At 36.9% G+C, this 27,715-nt stretch overlaps 1 protein-coding gene across 1 annotated transcript in view; it reads left to right on the forward strand.

The window, feature by feature from the left end:
• The window catches only part of LRRC6 (leucine rich repeat containing 6), a 119,178-nt gene that overhangs the window by 54,537 nt on the left and 36,926 nt on the right, over positions 1 to 27,715 (forward strand). Inside the window, exons 5-10 of the mRNA XM_036765218.1 lie at positions 718 to 950; positions 7,124 to 7,309; positions 11,389 to 11,466; positions 18,356 to 18,421; positions 23,292 to 23,361; positions 25,662 to 25,757. Coding sequence (XP_036621113.1) covers positions 718 to 950; positions 7,124 to 7,309; positions 11,389 to 11,466; positions 18,356 to 18,421; positions 23,292 to 23,361; positions 25,662 to 25,757 — 729 coding nt within the window. The remainder of the gene's footprint in view (positions 1 to 717; positions 951 to 7,123; positions 7,310 to 11,388; positions 11,467 to 18,355; positions 18,422 to 23,291; positions 23,362 to 25,661; positions 25,758 to 27,715) is intronic.

Here is a 27,715-nt window from a genome sequence, read left to right on the forward strand (position 1 = left end):
TTAAATTATTCCTCTTAGCTGGTGTATCTGATGAGCATCAAATATTCATCGAAGGTTAAATATTTTGTCAATCAGTTAGTAAGCATTTATTAAGCACCTACAACATGCCAGGGTGATACAAAGAAAGGCAAAAACAGTCTCTTCTGTCAATGAGTCTCTACAGTCTAATGAGAGAGACAACATTCACGCACCTATGTATAAACAAGATATATAAATTGGGGATAGTTACAGAAGGCAGGCAGTAGTATTAAGGAGGCCTGGGAAAGGCTTCCTCCAGGAGGTGAGACTTCAGCTAAGACTTGAAGGAAGCCAGGGAAGTTGGAGGCAGAGATGAGGAGGAGAGTGTTCCTAGCCTGGGGAACAGCCCTTAAAGACAGTTGGTATAGGAAGATGGAGTGTCTTGTACGAGCACCAGTAAGGAGGCCAATGTCATTGGATTGCCGAGTATGTGGAGGGGATTAAGGTATAAGAAGATGGAAAGATAGGAAGGGGGCAAAAAGAGCTTTGGACACCAAACAGGATTTTATATGGGATCCTGGGGGTAAAAGAGCCACTAGAGTTATTTTTTGTGCAATACTTAAATTATGTCACTGTTATGACACACTATACATTCACGTAGTTAAAATATTCCAACCAGGGTCAACATAAAGTCCATTTGAATCACTATTTTGAATAATAATTTTGTTATTATTGTTATGACTGTGATTTTATTATAAGCGTTTGGATGGCAAGGAAATAGAGCGATCAGAGAGGATTAAAGCGTTGCAGAACTACCCAGTAATTGAACAAAAAATCAGAGAGCAGGAAAAGGCTTATTGCCTCAAAAGATCCAAAGAGAAAGAAGAGGCTGAGAGAAAACTTCAAGAAGAAGAAGAAAAGGAAAAACAGAAGGAAAACAGAAATAATCCAGGTTTCAGTGGACATCAGTACACAGACATCGATAACACTATGTATGTAAAGTAACATTCATGTTTATTTTTATTGACCTATATTGATCTATTGTTTATTGTTCTATTGATTCAAAAATCAATAGAAATTGCAAAACTCCTTTTTCTTATCAGGGTTTTTTACAAATTCATTTTATATTCAAAGAGACTTACTTCCAAGACCATAAGCTTCCAACTACTTGACTACAAATGACAACTCTGTGGATTATGGCCATCAGATGGTTCTCTTAGATCAGGGGTTTTTAACTTGGATTTTGTGAACTTTAATATATTGGTTTCCTTTTAAGTCTAAGTATTTTATTTTATTCATTTAAAAACCTCATTCCAAAAAGGGTTCTATAGGCTTCACCAGACTGCTGATGGGGTCCATGATGCAAAAAAGGCTCAGAACCATTGTCTTCCATCAATGTGTGTGCAAACCCCCTACTAAAGCCCAGTATTTTCAATTTATCATTTAAATTATTGTATCTTAAAATGCACTCAGCAAAATTAGTGGAAGACACATGATCTGAATTGATTATAAATCCACAGGTCTGCCTTTATGAAATATATGTGTTTTTGAAAAGTCGTGTGCAAATCATATTTTTAGAAATTAAATCATACTGTTGTTATAACAAAGAGGGAGGTGTCACGCTGGGACTTCTGTGGCATGTTCTTTTGCAAAGCATGTCCCTGATTGCAAGCATCACAAAACATGCCCCTGGTTATCTTTTGTATTTTCCAAGTTTTATTATATTTATTTTTAGAGGTTTATTCTGTATAAAGAAATGGCTCAAATAATTCTTCAAGCCCAACTAAGCAGTCTAATATTTACTAATCTTTTTTTTTCTCATTTTTTATGTTTCCCCCAGTCATACTGTTCACAGTAAGTGTGAATATCGTATTATTTATTGACATTGGTCTTGAAATGTTGGTTAATTTTAAACTAATCGATTAACAGTTTTTCCTTGTGAAATCATTTCAGAGAGATGGGCTAGCATTGTAATGCTCTTCTAATAAAAGTGTATGTACATTTCATCATGTATTTGCGGGTAAATAATTTTCTCTCATGGATTTTCTAAAATTCTCATTATTTAGATTGTAAAAGATTGAAAGTGGCACCCTATAAATGTTTGTTTCTCAACAAGAAGAGCAAGAAGGAAAAAAAAGAGAAAAAATGTAGCTAGTTATTTCAGCCACAAATATTACTATGATTTTCTAATGTGGAAAAATTTGCCTTGGAAGCCTGCATCTAAGCCTGCATAAGGAATTATTTTTTTAGAGATCAAAATTATTGTGCATATCTTAGTGTGCCTCTCTGTCTTTAGCTGGAAGTAAGTGGCTCAGATAGACCTTTCTTTCTAGTCCTGTTTTTTCTCATACAGGGTATCCCCAAAATATTAGTGTACTTTGAAGCTTCAGTAGCTAGACTTTAAGGAAATTCTTTTAAGTTTTAGTAGCTTACATTTACACCAAGCTTTTTGAACACCCTATATTTACCATTATAGTAAGTCATTGCTCACAAGATAGAAGATTAAGTTATTTTGCATGGAAGAAACAGCTGCATATATGCTTTATATTTCCCACATTTCCCATGAAGTTTAACCACCCATTTGGTAATGATCCTCCCCGCTTCTAACTTTACATATGTTTTTGATTACTCTTCTATATCACTGTATATTACAGTGATTTATGGATGTATTGCTCGTCATATGCAGAGTAAGCTCCGTGTGCAGACAGATCATGTACCTCTCTTGTAAACTTTGTATCCCCTCCAGGGCTTAACATGGAAGTTTGCATGTAGTTGATGCTTAATAAACAATTGTTAAATTGAACAGAAACATTTCCTCCTTTATACAACAACTGGTTTTTTCAATCACACAAGAAACATTTATTAGGCACTTGTAATGTTCCAGGAACTGTTAAATGCAAGGGAAACTAAGAAAAAGTAAAAAATGGTCCCTACTTTGCAAGGAATTTATATTCCAATAGAGACAAAGTGCAGATAAGTATATAGAAGAAACATACAGTAACAGTTGAAGGCATCAGCAGCTGCCAGGATCAGGAAAGGTCTCCTGCAGAAGGTGATATTGGAACTGATGCTTGGAGGAGATGAAGGATTCTAAGAATTGGATATGAGGAAGGAGAGCATTCCATAGACATTCCACTGGTACAGAGGTGGGAGATGGAGGCAAAGCAAAGTCAGTATCTCTGGACTGTAGAATGAATTAAAAGAATAATGTGGAAGAAGACTAGGTAGATATGAGTGTGCCATGTTGTGAATAGTTTTCCATACCAAACAAGGTTTACAGTTTATCTTAGAGGTAATAGGGAGTCATTGAAGTTTATTGAGTGTCAGGAGGAGGTGATATGGTCAGATCCATACTTAGGTAAATCATTTTTGCCAGCTTGATAGAGGATTGATTGAAATAGGGAATGACTTGAGGCAGAGAAAACAATTAGGAAGCTATTGCAGTAGTTCAGACAAGAGAAGAAAAGGGCCTGAACTAGGGTGGTGGCTGTATGAATAGAGACAAGGAGATACATCTAAGAAACGTAGAGAAAAAAACAAACAAGATTTGGCAGTTGGATATGTGAAGTAAGTGAGAATGAGGAATCAAGGATGATACCAAGGTTGCAACCTTGAGCAATTGGAAAGATGTTGATGTTCTCAATAGTAGTAGGGAAGTTTGGAAGAGGGGTGAGTTTTAGGGGAAAGAAAGTGAATTTTATTTTAGACACACTGAGTTTGAGAGTTGGGAATGTCCACTGGACAGTTGGTAATGTAGGACTGGAGGTCAGGAGAGAGTTTAATGATGGACCACTAGATCTAGGAATCCTCTTCATAGAGATAGTGCTATGACATGGTAGCTGAAGAGATCACCAATTAAGAGAGTATAGAGGGAAAAGAGAAGAGGCTCCAGAGCAGAGTTTTGGAGGACACCCCTGATATGGATGAAGATGTAGCAAAGGGAGCTTAGAAGGAGGAGTCAGGCAGGTAGGAGAACCAGGAGAGAGAATTATCACAAAAATCCAGAGAGGAGAGTATCGAGAAAAAGGATGGTCAGTAATATCAAATGCTACAGAGAGGTCAAGAAGGATGCATGTTGAAAAAAGGGAATTAGATTTGGCAAGTAAGAGATCATTGATAACTTTGGAGGGAGCAGCTTTAGTTGAATGTTGAGAGTAGAAGCCGGATTGTGGAGAGAGTGAAGGAAGAAAGGAAGGAAGAAAATAAGCATTTATTAAGTGGGTACTATGTGCCAGGCATTGTGTGAAGTGCTTTCCAATTGTTGTCTCATTTAAGCCTCACAACAACCCTGGAAGGTCAGTGTTATTATTATCCCAATTTTACAGTTGAGGGAACTGAGGCAGACACGTTAAATGATTTGAGTAGGGTTATACAGTACTAAGTGTCTAAGACTGAATTTGAATTCAGTTCAGGTCTTTCTGTCCAAACATTATTAATAGCAAAGACAGGATCCAAATTGTTATTGGCAGTTAAAATTCATATACAAACAAGTCATTAAAGCTGCAAATAAGGATATAGCGGACTTATATTAAGAAAGCGCTTAAAATGTCCATACCCTCATGATGCCCTGAGGAAAAGGAGAGGGGTTGGTAATGTGCAACGGGAGGCCACCTTCTGGCATCCAGAGTGATGGGGCAGATGTAGAGCCTGAAAGAAAACATCATGGCCTCTGGGAAAAATCAGTCAATCAACAGACACTTATTAAGTGGTGACACTGTGCTCGATGCTAAGGATACGGATAAAATACATGAAACAAACCTCACTCACCAGGAGCCTACATTCTGATGGAGAAAGCAAGGACACATTAAAAAATGGTGGAGCTATATAAAGAGAATAAATTCAAAGTAGTGAAATAAAAGGTAATGTAAAAGGGGTTTGAGGCATGCCCAGACTATGTGAAACACTGTCACACATGTGGAAGACTCTTGGCAGTGTCTCATGGGAGACAGGAGAGCTGGTGCATACATGTCTGTTTCTGCATCAGCATGCAGTGTGGTTGGGAGCATCCTTTTCCCATTGGAAGCCTGGACAGAACTTACTGGGTCTTATCTGGCTGATTGCCCAGGGCAAAGGACCCTTTCACACAGGTGGCACAGTGAGGTAAAAGAGGAGGCCCTGAGGTCTGTCTCTGCCCTACTTAGGTCATACAACCCCAGAAAAAAAGCCAGAGTTTGGTCCTTCTTTTATTTGTCCTTTTCAGTTATAGGTGTAGGGAATGGAGTCTGACACAGCAGCATGAGTCGTGGGAATTTGGGCTCAGTATTCTAGGCTCAATATTGCCACCAACTGAGCAGGGAATCCTTGAGGAGCAGTGGTCTAGGATGTTAGGCTAGTGGGGTTTTGGACTTGACCATGGAGAACTAATGTGAAGTAGGAAGTGAGCCTTATCACTCTCCACTCTGCAGAGACCAGGTGCAAAGAGAGGATCTTGGAGGTATTGTTTGTAGATGGTTTTTTTCAAGGATTTTCACTGAGAAGGAAAGAAGATATATAGGACAGCAGCTACTGAGAATGACAAGGTCTAATGAGGGTTTTCATGGGATGTTCTAACTTGTTCTAAGGTCAACTGAAATAAAATCAAGATCTATTGTTAAGGTACCATTGCTTCTCCATTGAGGGAAAAGTAGGGTAGATGGAAGTTTGGAACTTTACTGTTGTTTTTCATGATACTGGACACTTGAGTATATTTGTGGGAGGAGGAGAAGTAAGCAATAGAGAGAGATTGAAATGCACAAGAGAGAGGTGTTTGATGCAATGAAGGCCTGGAGGAGCCTGGGATGAATGAGATGATAGGTATATAACTTAGGTTAACCTACGTGAGAAGAGGCCTATCTTTCTCTGAGACAGGATAGATGAAAGACCTCAGGAATCTTGAGAGAAAACAGAGGTTTGTAGCAACTATTATGGGGATCAGAAGCAGGAAATCTTAGAGGTGGAAGGGACCTTAGAGGATATCTAGTCCAATTCATCCCTGAGCTATAATCCACTTTATAACACAGCTAATAAGTGGTCATCCAGGCTTTGGCCTAATGGCAAACCCACTACCTCCTTAGGCATCCTATTACATTTTTGGATGGCTTTAACTTTTAGTCAGTTTTCCCTTACATTGAGACAAAATCCCTGCAACTTTCTTCTTACTGCCTTCTGGGACCAAAAAGAACAAGTCTAATCCTTCTTCAAAGAGACAGTTGTTGAAATATTTAAAATTAGTTAGAATCTAGAATTCTAGTCTAACCCTTTAATTTTTTTCAAGGAGGAAACATAAATCCCCAAAGTGAGGTGATTTGCCAAAGGTCTCACAAATAGTTAGGAGCAAGTAACTGAGTGACAGGGTAAGAACTGACTGGTGATTTTGATAATATAGGGAACTCCCAGGGGAAGAAACTCCATGTAGCAATGTAGGTCACTTGTTCTTGTTGTTAAGTCATTTCAGTTGTGTCTGACTCGTCATAATCCCATTTGGGGTTTTCTTGGCAGAGACACTGGAGTGGTTTGCTATTTGTATCTCCAGCTGGTTTTACAGATAAGGAAACAGAGGCAAACAGGGTTAAAGGACATACAGCTAGTATATGTCTGAGTCTGGATTTGAACTCAGATCTTCTTGACTCCAGCCCCAGTACTCTTATCCACTGTGTTACCTAGCTGCCCTTGTAGGTCGTTGCCTTCCCTGCAACTCAGTAGTCATAGAAATCTGCTCAGAGGTCGGAGAGGTTAATTCAGTTGCCCTAGGTCACAGAGCCAGTATATGGCAGAGATAGGATCTGAATGCACGTCTTCCCAGTTTTGAAGATGGCTCTCCACTACACCAGGCTGTCTCTCTTGCAGATCATTGAGTGACATATGAAAGGGTTGCCCAGTAGCAGCCATTCACAAAATCTGAAGAAATCAGAGTAGGACAATCTTTTATCATTATAGATGAGGAAAAGATAATGGTAGCTGGCATTTCTGTAGTACTTGAGAGTACACAGAATCCTCTCCTTCCTTCTTTATTTTGACCCCCATAGCACCCTCACTGTGAGGTAGGAGATGCCTCTATGCCAAAATATTTCTTCTGTGTAATAATCTATCTCAGTTTTGATAGTCACTCTGTAGGTAACAGTTATATTGTTGTACTAGGAAGTGAATAAAAGACTTGATTTTGTACCTTGTGTTTGTTCTTTTCTAGTCCACATTCTCTGCTGCCGAAGAAAGAAAACCAGCAACCGGTAGTAGAAGAGAAGAAAGTTAGTGAAAAGACACCAGATGAATTGGACAAGGAATTCTGGGAGAAGCCCACCGTATTTACCCCTGAATCTAGACTAGAAACTCATAGATTCTTGGAAAAACAAAGGAAAGATAAAGAAAAATTAAGGTACTGTTGCTAATTCATACCTTGGCAACTGATTAAATTCTTAGGGATTTCTCAGAAATCACATTTCTTTGTTCATTGATTATTTTAGACCTTTAGCCTAAAATTTCTATTAGTGTATTTTGATTTTCCTTGCTAAATACAATGTCTTGTATCTTTCCTTATTAAATGTTACCAAAAATTTGCTAATAATAAACCTAGCTCTTTAGACATCATTGAATATGCCAACTTTGGGTGATATTGAATAATTTATGAGTGATTTTTTTAGGTCATCAATTAGTACACATACCAATTTAGTTATCACTCTAATCGCCAAATGGTTAAATAATAAATACTATATGTGTGCATGTATAAATCTTTATACCTTTCTATTTTTGTCATCTATCCATTACATTTATCTGTTTATATCTCTCTCTCATGTTTCTATATGTCTGTCATCTATTTATTGATTTAGGTTTGCAAAATATTTTTAAAACATCATCTTACTTAATCCTCACAGACAAACCTGTGAGATAATAGAGACTATTATAATCTATATTTTACAGATAGAAAAACTGAAGCTGAGAGAGGTTGAGTGATTAGCTTACAGTCCCAATCCTACCTAGTAAGTGTCCAAAGCAGGATTAGAACTCAGGTCTTACTACAAGTTTAGTGCTGTGTCCACTATGCCACTTAGTTGCTTCATGATCCTTTAGAAGAATTTCTGTGTTTTCAAAAATGAATTCCAAAAATAACAAACATGATAATAATGTCTTTTCATTATACTTTATAATTTACAAAGAACTTTAATGTACATTTCGACTTTGACACTTTGAAAGAGCATCACTTTCATCAGAATAGATGCTCCTCCCATTAATGCAGATCATTCTCTCCTGTTCTTGAGCTGTGGTGGCCAGCTTCTGGTGAGGGGCCCCTTTGCATTTCACTACAGTAGGCCTTAGACAACAGATACAGTCTGTCACTGACCTTGAACTCAAAAGTTTGCCAGTTTGATAAGATCTACCAGAGATTGCGTTGCATTGGTATAGCTTTTTAGAACCCAGAGTTATTTTTACACCAAGATGATAACAATGGGGATATTTTCATTTCATAGTAATGTATTATTTGATGAGCAGATTTACTTGTATTCTCATGAAGTTCTCTCATTAAGAGTTTGCATTAAGTAACCAACTGGCCATCTTGATGAACTGGAAAATATATTCTGTTTTTCCACTTTAAAAATAGAAGCAGTCTATAAAATGAATGAATAGAATATTATCTTTTTTTTAAGCCAACTGTGAAGCCAAAATATATTCAACTTGATTGTCCTGTTTATGCTAGACAATCCATGTTATTCAGATTTGTAGCTAATAAAAATCACCTCTTCTTTCCTTAAGAATTTTCTTTTTCACTATGGCTTTCTCTTTTTGGAAGGATGGATGAGCTGATTTCCCTAAATGTTTGCCATGTATAACCAGCCAAGAGAATGTCTCCCCAATTGTAGTTGACACATACATGGATAGAAGGTGTGAAAGAGGGCAGAAGGGTGCTGGTAGTATTCTCCACAAAGGATAAAACTTTCAGCTCACCTATACACTCTTTGGGTTGTGCATACCTCAGGGACTGTGCACATGGCCCTACATTTGCATTACTTGAGGTGGTACTTTCTTTTACAGGAACCTCTTCTTTGGATGTCTATTGTTATCTATAAAGAGCAGTCAATGGAAGCAGGATTATTTCTTCCTTACAAAGCCTCGTTGGTTATTTAACGCCACCCTTTGATCTTTGAAGTATTTACAAATTGCTTATTTGATGATATGTTTGAAGTTAGCTGATCTATAATCTCTAGAGTAGTTCTTTTTAGTTTGGTAAAGACAGGTACAATGTCATTCCATTCATCTAATTGCTTAACCCAGCACATCTACCATAACACCTACCACTTAGGGAAATATTTAGAATTTTTGGCCTGTGAGGAAGCAAATTAACAGATGTGATCAGTGCATTTAATAATAATAGGTAGCATTTATGTATTGCTTTAATGTTTACAAATGCCTTACAAATATTATCTCATTTTATCCTTATAACATTGGGAGGTAGGAGGTGGGGTAAGAAGGAAATAAACATTTATTTATTGTCTCCTAACCAGGCACTGTTCTGAGTGTTTTATAAATTTTGTGAATGTTTTACAAATATTCTCTCTTTTGATCCTCACAACAATCCTGTAAGGTAGGTGCTATTATTATCCCCATTTTACAGTTGAAGAAACTGAGTTAAACAGAAGTTAAATGAGTTGCCCAGCATCACACAACCAGTAAGTATCTGAGCTGGATTTGAACTCAGGTCTTTCCAGCTGTAGGCCCAGCTCCCTATTCCCTGTACCACAACTGGCTGCCTTTTGAAGTACCTTTATCTAAGAAAAGTATAAAATGAAACATAAGTATCTTCCCTATCCCCATGATAAAGAACTAAAGGCAATTAAAAAAAAGGAGCGTCATGTCAGAGAATGGCTGCTGCTGATTTCATGCACAAGGTTGGAGACAAACTGAAAACCAGTTTTTCCCCTAAGCATTTGTTTGTTGCAAATTAAATAATACTATAGTGATCTGTATACTGCCCTGACTGTTAAATCATGAAGCAATTATGGTATATTATAAGTTATAGTTTTAAATAAATCAGAGGCTTTATGTACAAAGTAGAGAAGTAAAATGGCAAGTATCTAGATAAACCATAAATAAAATATGATAGCCATTCATTATTGGCACACTCCTAACCTAGCCATTTGGGTGTTCAATGTGTATACAGCCCCACAGACTTAATAAAAACCACATATCCTGATGCAAGGGTATGAAGGAGAGGGAACTTTCAAAATATATACAAAGATAGAGAAAATGTATAAGCACAGAATTTGGGAATTGAATTGATAGTAGCCGTAAAACTGATATAGGTTTTCTTTAGCTGCTGTTTTTCCCTTGCTTATATCAGGCATGACCTGAGGTTGGTAATCTGTTTTTATTCCTTCTTTTGGCCAGCCATGTAGTTATTGCACGTACATACACTCATACACACACACACACACATATGCACGCACACACATACACACATACCAGAATGCCATAGGTGGGATGGTCATGGGGCTATATGAATTGGGAGCTTTTCACTCTCAGTGTTGGGTTAGCTTATCTAGTATACAAATGTATGAGTTGGTGTGTCTTTCTCAGCTTATGACTATTCATGGCTGGGTCAAAGGAACAATAGCTTGTCTCTGTACTTAGGGCAATGAGGATTCCTTGGAAAAGGGGCTCTGCTCTATGTCTGTTTTGGGGCAATAGGGAATGGGACTGAGCAGGTCAGATTTTGAAGGGGAGTTACTGCTGATGAAAACTGGCTCCAGACCAGGCCCATTCCATTCTCAGCTAAGTGAGTAGCTTTGAAGTTCCCTTTGTTGCTATTCTTTAGATATAACACCATGGAAAGAAGGCAGAACCCTCCCATACAACACATACACCCATTCCCTCCCATCCTCACATACATACACAAATTAATTTATGTGGATTCTTCAAGAAAAGGTAGCCCTTTGGGCAGCTAGGTAACACAGTGATAGAGCGCCAGGCCTGGAGTCAGGAAGACCTAAGTTCAAATCTGGCCTCAGACACTAGCTGTGTGGCCTTGGACAAGTCACTTAACCCTGTTTGCCTCACCTTCCTCATCTGTAAAATGAACAGAAGGAAATGCCAAATCATTCCAGGATCTTTGCTAAGAAAACCCCAGGTGGGGTCACAGAGTTGGACAGGACTGAAAGGACTGAACAGCTACAAAAGCTCTATCATAGGAATCATTCAGCAAATTGCTTTACTTTGTAAAATCTGCCTCATTGCTGTAGATATAACTACATAGAAATCTTTCTCTGATTTGAATTTCAAAGCAGATGATGTAATTATAGTAACTTGACTTATGACACTGAAATATTGGTGGCATTCAGAAATTTCTATTTAGTTTTTCATGAGCTATTTCACTGATGTATTACTCCCTTTAAAATTTACTTTAATCAAACAAGAATTTCCTTCCATCTCCATCCTACCCCACCCCTCTCTGTTTATTTTTAGTGGCAAAAAGAAGAAACAAAAGCCACCTAGGACTTTGATCACAGAAGATGGACGAGTCTTGAATATTAATGAACCCAAGTAAGTGAGAAAAACAGTAACCTGAAGAAATAAAATTAGTAGGATTTGTAATCATGGTTTTGTTTTTAATAACAGGTTTGCTTTGCAACGAATAAACTTGTCAATTTTAACTGGTTTGGAAATTTTTAAAAATATCATTTTTTTCTCACATATTCCCAAGTAACAAATTCACTATATTTTCAAACAGGACCAGATTGGGTTCAATTTAGCTGACATTCATAAACATTCCATGAACATACAGGCATACACCACATAAGACTGTCCCAACTACTACTGTTTCATAATAATATCACTAATACATTATAACCAAGTCCTATCATAAAGTCATGGAATCTCACTGTAATATCCTTCCCTGGCCCTCAATAGTTTTTATGAAACGATTTCCTTTAAACACCCAATAGTGCGTTTTGTGGAACCAACTAATGTTGCTAACAGGGTATGTCTTTTCATTACTTTATATTATCTTTAGAATTATAGATGAATTATAGATGAATATTATAAATAGGCCATATAAATATGCTAGATTTGGCTTAAGTGCATTAAATATATTGATTTATTCTGAATTAGCAGTAAATAAGTTAATAATGATACTACAAATAAAATTTTAAAACCTGAGATAAATTCACAAAACATATTTTGGACTAAGGAAATAAATTTTTATTAAAGATGGCATACTATTTATTATGCTTAGTGATTTATGGTGTTAGGTTATGTGAAGGGTGGGCAAGAATTAGATTAAAGCTACAGTCATAAAAACAGTAACTTCTTACTTATCTGGAACAAAACAAATGATTCCATTTCCAAATTCAAAGATACCTATTTCCGTTGGATGCACCAGCTCTTTGTCAGGAGATGGGTAACAGGATTCATAACAGGTTGTCTGATCATTGATTCATTTAGGGTTCTTATGTATTTGAAAGTTGTTGTTCTTTATGATGTTATATTATCATTATAGAAATTGTTCTCCTGCACCAGTTTACTCTGCATTAGTTCATGCTTCCTTAGATTCCATGATACCATCTATTTCATCATTTATTATTGTGTAATAATATTTCATTTCACATACAATGGTTTGTCCAAATATTCAACATTTAATTGTCACCCCCTTAATTTCCTTATTGTTTCTTTTTTTTTTCTTAAAAAAATTTTCCTTCAGGATCAGGAAAGTTGGTTTTGCTTGCGACAATCCCCACTCTGGTTTTATCCTTCTTCTTAGCTATTACCCCCTATTCCTACCTGAAGAAACCCCTATTGAGTTTATTGTATTTCTATACCTAACTGTTGGCGTGTGTGTGTCTATGTAGGGTTATTCTTGCTATTGTCCTCCTTTGTCTGGTTCAGGTATAAATTCGTCCTTCCCCCACCCCTACCCCTTCATCTAAGTTTGTATACTTTTCTCATTCACCTCAATTATGAGAAATAGTCAAGTTTCACCTTCTTCTTCCCTTCTTTCTACAGTACTGCATTCTTCTTTTTATGCTTCCTTTTCTTTCCTCTTTTAAAACCCTCAGAATAGGAACAGTCCACCCCAAGGTTCTCTCTTTTTTTCTTATTTAATTCCCTTAGTATTTTCGGAAGACATTAATATTCTGAAGGGACTATTGTTTCTTCTTTCTCTATTAGAATGTCAGCACTTTATGTCCTTCCAGCCCTTTCCTGTGGTAATATAAATGGACCTTTCAAGGTTTCTTCTGATCCTTGTGTTTGTCTTTCAAAGTTCCTACCTGAGTCTGGTCTTTTCATCAAGAATGCTGCAAAGTCTTCTTTTCCATTAAAGGTTCATCTTTTTTCTTTCTATAGGATCATATTCAGCTTTGCAGTGTTAATTATTCTTGGTTGTAGGCCCATGTCTCTTGCCCTTGGTTAAAAGGCTTCAATCTATACTTTCTCCTTTCTCTAATCCTTCTTTATTCCATTGGCATGCTAATTTCCCTTATGAATGAATACTCCTGGGCTACACCCTCATAGTTCACAGAATCAAGTTCAGATTCCCTTGCTATCTGCATTCTGGTACCACTTTTCCTCTTAAGCCTTATTTTATTTCTACTCTATGCTGCAGCTGAACTGGGCCGCTCTCTCTTTGTACCCAAACACAGCTGGAACTTTCTCACCTATAAACCTTTGCTCATGCCATTCCTTATGTGTGTCTTGGCTTACTTACTGAATTTATTCCTTTTCTTCAAAGCCCAAATCAGATGCCTCTTCCTTCCTCAGAGCAAGCCTGGTCTCCATTGTTTATAATAACTTATTTATCCTGAAACCTTCCATAGCACTTCGTTTTACATCTGTCTAGTGTACATAGCAGGCATTACTGTTTATTATATTTATGTGTTTATGTTTCTTATACCCCTCACTATATGTAAGCTCAAAGAAGGAAGGAGCCATGTCTTATTTAAGTTTTGTATATATTCCTAGCAGCTAGAATAGTACTCAGGACACTGGAAAGTATATTTAATTGAATTAAATTGTTTTTTTGTGCAAACCTGTTCTCTAAATTACACATTATTTAAAACATAAATCGACTACATATATAATAAAATCCTATTCCTGTTTATACTGACATGCATAATGTCCATTTTTATCTGTAGAGGTCATCATAAGCTACTTTCATATAAGTTTTGTGGATTTGTAAAATTAACTTCATATACCTTAATTTCATTTGTGGATGCCCTTTGGAGAATTATATGAATTATAAACAAAATGTAATTTATTTAAAAAATACATTTAGTGTGTAATTTAGAAGTCAGGAAGACCTGGGTTCCTGTCTCACCCCTGACACACTGGCTGTACATTGCTGGATAGGTCACTTAACCTCCCAGTGCTCCAGGCAGTTCTTGAGGAGCTGCTGAGCAAGGCTTCTGGGCGGGAAGAATGTTCCTCCCTAGGAGCTCTCTCCACTTATGAAATCCTAGGCTGGTAAAACACAAAATACAAAGTTTAGTGGAAGAAAATTTCACAGCATGTGGATTAAAAGCCTAATAATAAAAGGAGAACAATAAAGACAGGGAAATGCTGGCACTGTATTTCCATATATCTATTTTTGAGTTTTAGGAAACTTAGTGTATAAAATCTAAGGAATGTTAGCTACCACAGGGAAAACTGTGGAAATTTTTAATTAACAAGTCTTCTGTCTACACATTAAAAATAATTTCATATATTCTTTGAAAAATAAGTTCTTATTGATATTTTCTGTTTTTAAATCACCATAGTATCCCTCCTCCTACCCCCTCCCAGATATAATAAATATTTTTTGAAGAGGAAAAAAATGTCAACAAATTCCAGAAACATGTGCAGTGTGTAATGGCTGTGGACCTCCCACCTCCACCAGGGGATGGTTTGAGGGTGTCTTCTCTTGTCTCTTCATTTGCGTTCCACTTGTTTATAATTTTGTCATATTTACTTTTGATTTTTTCGTGTGTTATTTTCATTTCCATTGTTGTGGTTACTCTGTATATTGTTTTCATGGCTTTGCGTGCTTCATTATGCATCAGTTCATGTAGATTTTTCCATGTTTCTATGTACACATCACACACATCATTTCTTACAGCACAGTAATATTCCATCACAATCCATTTCCCAACTGATGGGCCTCTGCTTTGTTTCTTATTTGTAGCTATCACAAAAAAGTGCTGCTAACTATTTTGGAGTATGTGGAGACTTTTTTCTTATCAATGTCTTACTTAGGGGTATAAACTTAGTAATAGAGTCTCTGGTTCAAAGGGGTGTGGGCACTTCAATCACTTTATTTGCATAATTCCAAACTGCTCTCCAAAATGAAATAGCTCCACCCAATAGTGTATCAGTGTGGCTGTGTTTCCACAACTTCTGCATCATTGACTGTTGCCATTTTTGTCTTTTGTCAATTTTCAGGATGTGAAGGGAAGCCTTAGCATTTTTTTTATTTGCATCACACCTATTATTAGTGATTTGGAGTATTTTTTCATATGGCTGTGATTACTCATTGTTCTTTTGAGAACTCTTTGTTCATATCTTTTGACCATTTTTTTCTGTTAGGGAATTACTATTAGTCTTAACTGTATTTCTTATTTATATATCTTGTATATTAAACCATTCTCAGAATAATTTGATATATTTTCCTCATTATCCTTCATATTATTTTCCCTTTCTTATCCTAGATGCATTAATGTTGTCTGTGCAAAAGCTTTTTTTTAATTTCAAGTTTGATCTTCTGCTGTAAAAACAGTATTGTGTTCCTTCAGTTACTTTGATTTTTTTAAAGAGGCCCTGTTCTCACTGGCTTTCTTCCCCTCACCTGTGATCCCTTCTTCTTTGACATCTCTTTTCCTTTAGGGTTTTATTTATTAGTCATTTGTTCCCAGCTGCTTTTATCTGATTATATACTAGTTTCCCCTCAAGTAGAGAGGAAAAGTAGTCAGGTAGATTCCTCCTTCCTCTCCTCCCCTTTAGCTAATCCAGTTCATTAGTTTTGAATTTTATTTTTTGTTCTCCTTTCCAGAAATGATTTTTCTTGTTCTTTTATTATCCATCTTCTCTTTCAACTTCTGACTCATGACCCTTATAATGATATCTTCTTTTTCTCTGTATTCTTCGTGTATTCAAAGCTTCCAAGGGATCCATGTTAATCTCTCCCTTATAGGAGCTTTCTTTCACTGCCCTGTGAATTCCTCTTTTCCATTGTGACTCACATCCAGAACAGTGCCAGGTCGAAGAGGACCCCTCCCCACTGTGTTCCTGATTATACAGTCTACCACTGATTTCTACCCTCTCTTCACTATTTTTTCTATATTTGCCTGGAAATCTCCTCCCTCTATTCGTGCTCTCCTCCTCCAGGTTCCAGTTGCCTTCAGGGGTTACAACTTCCCCCCTCCCTTTTCAGGAAAAGAAGACTTTTCAAGCATCAAATCCCCTATACCTCATTTAGTCTAAGGTCCTCATATCCCTTTACCTTTTCCTGTCATGTTCTTCTAGCAGATCTATAATCCTTAGATTTTTTCTATGCATCCTGTCTTCAAGTACAATATATTTTGCTTGCATAGTGAGCATATTTTCTTTTAATAGTCTTGTTTTTTGGTTACCTTTTTTTTAGTTTGTCCTTAACTTCTGTGTATTTGCATTTCCAATCTATTGTTTAATCTTTTTTTTTGGTGAGGCTTATTGCAAATTCAAGTTTTTCCTATTCAGTTCATTATTTTTCCGTGCAGAGTATAAATTCTACTCTCATAATTCTCAGTTATCTTTTAAACCACTCAGGAATAGTGTGTTGTGGTTACATATTCTCCTCAAATTCCTGTGGGTCTTCTGTCTCATCAAGTGTTGGATCATTTACCTTTATTTTGAAGTTTTTACCAAACTCATTTACTAGATTTGGAGAACATATTTTCTTCTTAAGTTATTGTTTTCTTCTTCCTGAAATATTTGGTACTTTCAATCCCCCTCCCATTTATTTTCCTTTATTTCTCACTTTCCGACTCCCTCCTTTCTGACTATGATTTCATTTGAGGCTACATCTCAAAGAATCTCCACCATCTCCCACACTGGGCATTCCATAGGTCACCAGCTTAGTCCTCTGTCCCAAGTGACTTTTGGGTGGTCAGAACTGTCCCCCTACTAGGTGCTATACTCTTTCCTTCAGGCTTGATAGAGTGTTGCATATCCTCTGCACACATACTATGTCCTGTCCTGGTGACTCCCCCTGTTCCTCAGTTCTCTGGCCTGGCACAGGCAGTTCAGAATCTGTTTACCTCAGCACCGACAGTTCAGACCTTTGAAGCATTGGTCCTTCTAGTTTTTAGACCCCAGTACGTTTTTGTTCCTTTAGGGCTGTGGCCAAGCTGGCTCTCAAGGCCTGAGTAAACTTCTGTACCCTGGAGCCGGGATCTCCAAGGCACTGAAAAGAGGGAGAGGGAACCAGGTGCTGGGGTGGGTTTTGATGTACACCTGTGCTGTATCCTTGGGCCTGCTAGGGGGAACTCACTGCTGCTAGCATGGAATATTGGGGAGGGGTACTAAGTGACCTCAGGGTCAGTGATTGTCAGTTCTTGTGTTGTTGTTTTTTGTTTGTTTGCCTTCTTTTGGGTTCTGAGTGCCCTGTACTGTGGAAATAGCTGACATTACTTTTTTGGTACCTAATTTCTGTTTCAGAGAGGGTTGAGAAGTCATGGGGATTAGAGACATTTTGTCTAGTTGCTCATCATTACCAAATTAATTTATTTTCAATTAACAAAATCTTTTCTCTTTTTCTTCCCCTCTCCCCTTGAAGTTAGAAAAAGAAAAAAAAACATTTCTTGTAAGTATTATACAGTCAAACAAAACAAAGTCCTAAAATCCCACATTGTCTCTACCAAAAAAATTATCATATTGTGCTTCCTGAGTCCGTCTCTGATATGTCAGGTGGTATTTCATCCTTGTCTTCTGTATTCATGATTGGTCATTGTGTTGATCAGAGCTTTTATATCTTTTGTGTGTAAAACCTATAGAATGATATCTAGAGTTTAAAAATCAGAATATGGAAATTCTTACTAATTCTTACATCTGTTTATATACAAACAAATCTTAACCTTCTAGAATTCCTCAGCAAAAATTAATTTAATAGGTTAAAAAAGGAAAGTTTTAACCACCAGATGTCTCTATTTCTGCATCAATGTTAAATATATCTGTAACCATGAATTTTGTTATGTTTGAAAAAAAATTATAGATAAAGCCAATTTAATTGTCAATGTTTTGCTTGTTTCTGGTGAAATTTTGGAAATAAAAGAGAAATATTGTTGTTCAACTATCAAAATGCCCACATTAGTGGAAATTTTTGTCATGTATCCTGTTTTGCTTTTAAATATAAGGTGGCAGGGCTTTTGTCTATTCATTTATTCCTGGACAAACTGTTTCTTTTTCTCTTTTCCATTTTTACTAGGCTTAATTTTTCTTTGAAAGATGATGAAGAAAATAATCAAGTTGTCCTGGATCTTGCTGTATATAGGTAAAGATACTTTATGGCTCTCTGTGGTGTTGCTGCTTAACTTATAAATGTAATTTTATTACCTAAATGAAAAAGAAAACATGCCATTCTTTTGTGATAGGCAACCCCCAGTGATTCACTGTTAGAGGTGGAAATCTCTGAATTAGACATTCCAAAAGGGAGATGGTGGAGCTTCAAACATTTAGCATCAATCTGATTCTGAGGGCTGGTTGTGATCAGTTTCAAAACAGGAGCAAACAAGATTCCTAAGTGCTTTCCCTTTCAGAATTGGTTAGAGATTTCAGTCATTTAGTCTAATCTGTGCTTGAACAAGAATCCACATGACATTTCCAACAAGTGGTTTCCACTTTTGCTTAAAGACTCTTAATGAGGGAGAATAATCTACCTCCTGAGACAATCCATTTCATTTTTGGATAACTTTGTTAGTGTTTGTTTCATTTTATCGAGACTAATCAGCTTCTGTGCAAATTCTGCTGATTGCTGTGTCCAAGGAGAATATTTAATTCCTTTTGCATGACAATCCTTCACATATCCAAGGATAGCTTTCATATCTTCTTTAAGTCTTTTTTCCTCCAAGCTAAGCATCCCCTGTTCCTTCAACCAACCTTCATACAGAATGATTTTGAGGCCTTCCACCATGCTACACCACCATACTACACCACCTTCATTTTGTCACTCCCAACTGTAAATATCCTTCCTCAACTGTGATACCGCTGTAACAACAATGCTACCTGCAGCTGCTGTGGGGGTATGAGACCAATAACATCAGCACACAGGAGGGAGGGCTGCTAGTACAGGTTCTTTGATCTGATTTTCAAAGGAAAGCAACTTTAAAGGAGTCACCCATCTTACAATCTTACCTTTAATCAAACATATATATGTGTGTATATATATATGCATATATATATGTATGTATATATAATTCACTTAGTTCAGGGGAAGAGTCAGCACCCTGAACTTCGGAGAAAATACCAACAGAAATTTCAAGCAGAAATTATATAACCAGAGCAAATATAAACATTAAAGATAGACAGATAGGGCTTCCAACTGTCTGACCAAAAGCAATACATACTTAGTTACCAGAGAGAGAAAACCACCAACATCTTTCAAAGTGGGGATGGGAGGACTCCTTAACGGCTACCCAGAGTCTCATCTGGCTACATCACACGAATCCTCTTCTAATGAGTGAGCCCCAAAGCAAAATGCTAACCTCAGAGTATATATACACTTCTTCAGGGTCAGAGGGCATCACAACCCTCGTGACTCAGGCTCATGTGACTCAGGTTCAAAGCAGGTCACACAGGCCTGTTAAGGGGCAGGGAAGATCTTCAAATTGTATTAACATTATAGCCCCAAACTAAACATTTTTTTAGACACTTAAATGCAGCCTAAGATCACATTAACTTTTTGGGCTGCCATGTTACTTTAGGCCATAGGAGTATAGTAAGCTAATGAACTGAGAGGCCTTGATATTTTGGTGGGGCATCATTGTGGATCCTAGAGTGCCTACATATGTGGTCAGAAGACTTGACAAGCTGTGGTTTAGCTCATTGGTGTCTTCATTCAAATAGAAACACACAAAGATCCCTCTGGGCTACGTATTGAAAAACCACGTATTAGTATTATCTATCTTCTAATGTAGTTTTATTCATTTTTTAAAAGCATTTCCCAATGACATTTTAGTCAGGTTTGGACCACACTTGGGAACATCGCAGGCTGTGTGATTGACACCTCTGGTTTAGCTTGTCAGCTGTCTTGAATTCCTATGAACATCATCTTGCTGAATATTTTTCTGGCCATGTGATTTATTTATCATTTTATTGAAACATTTTGTTTTGATATAGCAGATGCATCCCAACAAACATACACACAAACTCTCCACAAAGTGTATTCCCTCATAACAAATAAGGAAACTGCCCTCCCCCTCAAGAGTGGTTGTGACTGAAAATAGATGTCACTTTTCATTGTTGTAGTTCACCATTTGTTAACAAAAAGGAACAACAAAAATCAGTGGCTTTTGTAGATTGTTTTAAAGTTTGCAGAAGACTGTGTACACATCATCTCACTCAAGCCTCACAAAAACTCACAAAACTAGGTACTTGCGGGCATTATTAGCCTCATGTTCTTGGTGAGGAGCTGAGGAAGGCTTATACTTTAATAGTTTGGAATCAGCAGTAGCCATTCACCCTAATTTCTGTTGTGTTTTGGTGTGGTCTTCATTTACATTGTTTTAGTCATTGTGTGTATTGAGTTTTGGGCTTAGCCTAATCAGGCCCTCTTGGAGTCATCAGATATGTAATGTACATGGTAAGAATACCTTGAACTTACAAGCGCTTTAATGTTTATGAAGTACTTTCCTCACAACAGCCTTATGAAGTGGGTCATAGAAGCAATATTGCCCCCATTTTGCAGATGAAGAAAAAGGCTCAGGGAAGTGAAGGCCCACTGTCACATAGCTAGCGAGTGTTGGAGGCAAGACTTGAACCCAGGTCTCCGAGGCTGATGCACTTGATATTAGGGCAAGCTGCTTTGCCAGAAATTCTTAAAGTTGAAGGAATTGAATTAAGATGCATTTTCATTAAAATAATAAAATGAAATTAAAAGTTATTATCCCAGTGATCAATATTACATTAAAAAGGTGTTTAAATTAGCATTATTCTTTCTTACTTTACTAAAATTACAGAAAGGCATTTTACCATATATATGTAACACCGCTAAAAGGCAGCCAGCTGGTTCAGTGGATAGAGTGCTTGGCCTGGAATCAGGAAGAACTGAATTAAAATCCAGCCTTAGACTCTTACAAGGCACTGAACATCTGTTTGCCTTAATTCCCTAGAGAAGGAAATGACCAACCACTCGTTAGCATGCTATAGTCCATGGAGTCACAGAGTCAGACGTGACTGATTGACTGAATAGCACAATAACAACATCATCATTAAAATAGTTACCTAAGTTTTAGGCCTAGGAGGCAATGGCTTTAGCTTTAGGGAATTTATGTTAGTGGAAAAGTTTAGTCACAATTGTTAAGAAAATTCCCAATATTTAGTCAGAGGTTGGGCTCTCTAACTTTAAATTTATATTTATCTCTAGTTAATCCTGGCTTCTTTGAGGTTAAAGCAAAATTCAGCTTACCAAAACCATTTGGGTAATGAAAGAACAGATTACAATATAGTTTATGCACGTAGACAGGCACTGGAAGGGGAAGCTGGGGAAAGAGCAGACTTTTCCTTTGGACTTCCTCAGCCCACATCTCCTGTGACACGTCTGTAGAGTCGATGACTTTCCTTGGTATCTCCTTTCTGTGCCACAATTCACTCCTACCTTTGTTCCCCAAGGTAATGTCTCACTTACTTAAACCTCTCAAATCCAACCCTTCTCAAATTGCTTGTTAGTTTGTGGTTTTCTTGGCCTTTCTAAGCACAATTCTTGTGCAACATCACTAGAGTTTGAAGGATTTTCCACTTAATCTGATGCCTATGAGATTCTTTGGACATATTATGAGGTACTTGAGTAAAGCAATCACTCAAACCCTACATATATAAATGTTTTACCCTATGCAGTAAACTCTAACATTGTCATCTTGTAATATCAATTAAGTTGGGACTTACTGTTTTAAAATGTTTAATTCAGTGTCTTTGATTGAGTCTTACTAGGTGCTGAGTCCCAGGCCCAAACCTCCATTAGGTGCTAAACCTGTGTGGGTTTCAATTGGTAACTACGGTGGGGCCCCACGTGGGGCTAACTAAGGGAGGCCTGATTAGATCTTTGCTCCTAAGTTTGCCCCAAACCCCTAATTACTAGGTGCTAAGCCTGTGTGGGTGTGAAGCTCCCAGGGTCCTAAAGGGAGGTGCTAACAGAGCCAATCATAGGAGACTAAGTTCTGGTCACTCAGATGATGTTTGATAACGGCTGAAACTGTATTAAAAAGGGAAGACAGAGCCATTTGCTTAGGGCTCTCACTCTTGGTGGCATGCTGATGTGGAGACTCCGGGCAGCTGTAGCTAAGAGAACTCCAGCTCATAAACCCCGATGCTGGGACTTTGTCAAACTCTGGTGACTATGTATTGGGATTTGAAACAGACAAGGTCTGTCTGTTGATGTTTGTAATTTGTTTGTATTTGCTCTGAAGTTCAGGGTGCTGGCTTTTTCCCCCGAACTAAATGAATGATGTCTGTGTGCTGGATTAAAATAAGCTTGTTAACCCTTTAGTGTTGCTTTCCTTAGTAAAGCAGATCAAAAGAACCTATGCTGGCAGCGTTCTTGTTGTTGGGCTTGTATTGGTTTTTTAACCCCACAGCAGCTACTAGCCAGTTTGTTGAAACACATGTAAACAGATTAGGAGATCTGACCTTCCTACCTTGTGATGATTCTGCTAGATGTTACTTCAGATACAGGACGAGAAGCCCTCTATTGATTGTGTTGAAGCAGTGTTGAGTAATCTGCTATTAATTATATGCCAGCTGACTGGCTGAAAAGTGGTAGAACTAGGAGACTCACTGGAAGACTTCATTCCAGAGTGGAAGAATATGAAATAATATATTCATATAACAAAAAATTATCTTTGTTGTACATATCATTTATTTGGGGATAAAAAGATAAAATACAAATATATTAGTGCCTCTAAAACTGGAGTTGCTATTAAGTTGAGCTCTTTTCAATCTGAAGTTTTCCTGGGACTTTGACTTGAGACTTAATTTTTGAGAACTGGTCGCCACAATAAAAATGGAATATGGTAGTAATGTAAGATTTGTTTAGTTGAATAGAATTGAATTTACTTAATTTAAATTTATTCATGAATATTTGGATTAACATTTCTATGCACTTATGTTTGTATAAGAATTACAACTTTTTGATGCATTTAATCCCGAAGGTTCATGGATACTTCTCTAATTCATGTTAATGTGCAGCCAACTTATGTTCGAGTAATGGTCAAGGGGAAGGTAGGTATAAATTTACATAATAGTATGAACATCATAATAGTATGATTGTAAGTAAGCATTTATTAAGCCCTTATTGTGTAGAAGGGACTGTGCTAAGCACTGGGGATATAAAGAAAGGCAAAAATAGCCTCTGTCTTCAAGAAGCTTACATTCTAATGGGTGAGAAAACATGCAGATATTTTATTTACAAGATAACTTGCAGGGGATTAAGGGAAGGGGACATTTCAGAAGGAAGAACTTGAGCTGAATCTTGAGGGAAGCCAGGAAAGTCAGGAGGTATAGGTAAGGAGGGAGAACATTCTGGGCATGGGGACAGTTGGTGAAAAGACAGTGAGGAGACAGTCATATACAAGGAACAGCAAAAAGACCATTGTAGCTAGATCACAGAGTAAGTACATGGAGAGAAGTAAAGAATAAGAAGACTAGAAAGACAGGAAGGGGCCAGGTTGTCAATGGCTTCAAATGTTAAATGGAGAGGACCATATATTAGATTATGGAGGTGATAAGAAGCCAGTGGAGTTTGAGGGGGATGGGAGGATGACATGGTCACACCTGAACCTTAAAGAAAGATGGCTTTGGCAGCTGAGCCAAGGATGCATTTGAGTGGGGAGGAACTTGAGGCTGGGAAACCAACCAGAAGTCTATGGCAATAGTGTAAGCATGAACTGATGAGGGCCTGCACCAGGGTGGTGGCAATGTGATTTGAGAGAAAGGAACGGATATGAGAAATCTTTTGAAGATAGGAATATAAGAGATTGAATATGTGGGGTGACTGCTAGTGGTTTGGAAACAGGGTTTGGGGGAAAGAGAATATAAGATCAAAAAGTCAAATCCTCAAATAAATTATGCTTAGTTTTAAAGAAATGATGCCCTTAGATAAATTTAGTTAAACTAGAAAAATTTATAACCAAGTTAACACTATAGTTATTTAGGAAACCAATGTTTATTATGCTGGCTGTTATAATTAGTGGCTGCTAGAAATTGTGAAGCTTTGTAATTCCTTTAAATATTTCTGCCTATTGACTTTGTACTATGATAATGTTGACATATGAATTTTGCATAAAAGGAATTTAAAGTAATTTGTTCTAAGTTAAATAATCCAATCTATTCCATGTTTGGGTTTTAGTATATAGAAAACATCTTTTTATAATTTTCATTTATAGAAAGCATCTTTTTATCATGATTAGCCAATAGCATGTTTCTTTTTAAAAAATATTTATTTTTAACATTCTTTTTTAAAAATTTTGCATTTCAAATCCCCCCCTCCTTCCAGCCCTACCCACCCATTGAAAGGCAAACAAAATGAAATCAATTATATGTGTGAAATTATGCAAAATGTGTCTCCATATTAGCCACATTGCAAAACAAACAAAAATAATAAAAATTAAGAAAGTGAGAAAGATATGCTTGAATCTACAGAGTTCATCAATTTTCTCTCTGGAGATGGATAGCGTTTTTCATCATGGGTCCTTTGGAATTATCCTGATCTTTTGTTGGCTCTGTTACTCTATGATTTGATTTGAGGTGTTATTTTAAAGTTATTTGAATGGGAATATAGGGAGAACTTGGCTGTAGTGCTTCCTCTGCTCTGCCATCTTGGTTCTGCCCACTCACTCTGAGGTTCTCAGCATAGCTTGGAGGTGACCCAGGGTTCTGGAAAATTATTCCAGTGGAGCTCAAGCTTTGTCTAGTTCCCTCAACCTAGAAAGGGTTTGTCTGTAGGTCCATGATGGAGCACAGTATGAATCACAGTCTTTTAGAGTTGAAAGGGGCCTAATGGTCGTCTAGTCCAACCGATAACTCGTGAGTAGTATATCTGTCATGCAAGGCCCAGCACAACGATTTTTGGAGATGCTCATAACCAGGTTAGTCATAGAGTGATGAATTTAGGAGGACCACAGTGTGATCTGACTAAATGCTAAAGGTTTACAATCTAAACAGTTGGTGGGAATATTCACACTGAAGAAACCACAGAACCTTGATGTATTGAACAATCAGATTTTATCATGTGTTATGGGTAGAGTTTAGCTATGAAATTCTTATGTATATGGTTAGAGTCTTTGTTTATATACTTATAATGTTTGACAGTCTGAAAAGCAGCCAGATAAGTCAAAATACCTAATTATTACAGTTAAGACCAACTGTACAAATGGATACAGGCTCAGGGACAATTTTTATGTGTAGGTTTCCTAAGTGAGTAAAAAAATTATTTTTGATAGCACTGTATATTTTATATCTGAGAGATACTTTGGAGATACCTATCAAAGTAAATCTCCTATTAACTCTTGGTTTGTTTTCAGCCATTTCAAGTTGTACTTCCTGCCGAAGTGAAACCTGATAGTAGTTTTGCTAAAAGATCTCAGACAACTGGACATCTGGTGGTCACCATGCCAAAGGTCTGTAATGGATTGATTTCAGACAAAGATAGTCTTTAAAATCTGCAGCTTTATGAAGAAACAGATTAAAATGGAGGCACACATGGCCTCAATTCAAATCTCTGCTCTGAAATAGACGGGCATGACCTTGGACAATCCACTTAAACTTTTTGCACCCTAATTTCCTCATCTGTGTGAAGAGTGCTTCTCTAAGGTTCCTTCTCACCCTCAATCTATGACCCTGTGAATCCTCTGATAATGAGTATCATATTAGCTGAAGGAACTCAGGTTTTCATATTTAATGCTATTGAAAAAGAATGATAGAAAGTGAGAGGCTTTTTGATACATAGGATTATGGGGTCATAGATTTAGAGCTGGAGAGGACTTCAGAAGCCATCTGATCTAATCCCTTCGTTTTACAGATGAAGAAGCTGAAGACACAGAGGTTAAGTGATAGAGATAGTAAGAATCAGAGTTGGGATTTAAACCCAGGCAATCCTCTTTCCACTGGACATCATCTAGTCCCTCCCTCATTTTGTAATTATAGAAATCTAAGCTAAAGGATACAATTAACACATTTCTTACAAGAATTTTACATGACATGGATAGGAACATGTATATTTTTAAATTTATACTTTGGTATGTTGCAGGAAACCCTAAAAGTTTCAAAGACAACAAATGCAGAAAAGTAATTTGATTTTTTTTTTAGTTATTTAGGTTCATTGTAACAAGATACTTGTGCTACACCTATAATTCAATGGTATGTGGTTAGATACCTTCTAGGATGCTGGACCACCAGTGTGAATGGGAGATAAGGAAAGTAGTCACAGAATTGGTGCTACAAACATATCATATGCAAAACTGAATTCATTATCTTTACTCTTAAACTAAAGATTCTTGATTTTTTAAAAAAATTGATAACTATTTCAATATAATTAGTTTCTTTTGTAACCCATGAATTGCCTCATGCATTTAAAAATATTAGTTTGAAAAGAGGTCCATAGTTTCAACAGATGACCAAAGGAGTCCTGGACACAAAGAAAGTTGTGATATTTTGTTTTAAGAGGAAAGATAGTCAGTTCAGTTTTGGACATTTCGCATTAATCCTTTGACCTTGTCAGGAATTTATTCTATGATATCTCTGATAGTCATCTAGTGTCAACTTGAAGACCCTCCAGTGAGGAGGAAACCACTACTTTTCCAAGGCAGGCCATTCCAAGGCAGCTGTAATGGTTAAGGATTTTTTCCTCTACATCCAGCCTAATTTGCCTCTGCAGATTCCACTCATTGTTTCTAATTCTTCCCTCTGGAGTCATGCAGAAAATTTCGTAATTTCCTAAATTAGGAAAGTTATATGACTAGAATAAATGATAATGACAATATAGCAATTACTATGATTATCGATTATTCCCTGAATGTGGACACTGTACCCCAAGAGTGATTTAGACATTTTATAAACTCATTAGATACAACTAATAAATTCCTCCTTAGTAGCTTAAAATAATACCTTATTTTCTTGAAATAGTTGATCTGGCTTCCAGAAATTCCTAATTCACTCTTAGGAAGTTGTTTATTTGGAGAATCTTGTTACCTTATTCCATTTTTATAGTTTTATCTTTTCTTGACATCAGAGCTGTTTTTTACATTTCTATGCTTTGTTCTTGAGAGTTTGTTAATTTTATGTTATTTGATTGATTATATGCATTTATGATGTTCTTTTAGTTAGGACATTTTCTCTCTCTCTCGAATATGTATAATAAAAATGACTACACATACACACATATAAATATACATGTATATATATATTATATATATGTATGTATATTGTAATTACATCTCCTAGAGCATTCCAGAACATTTCTTCTTAGATTTGCTTATAGAAATGATGAGCCTATCTGATATAACATATGGTTACATTGTAATAGAGAGTCGATTGTGGGCCTCCTGATCAGTTTGGTACCTCAGATTGCAGAATGTAA

Source organism: Trichosurus vulpecula, chromosome 1 (genome assembly GCF_011100635.1).
Source record: "Trichosurus vulpecula isolate mTriVul1 chromosome 1, mTriVul1.pri, whole genome shotgun sequence".
Taxonomy (NCBI): Eukaryota; Metazoa; Chordata; class Mammalia; order Diprotodontia; family Phalangeridae; genus Trichosurus; species Trichosurus vulpecula.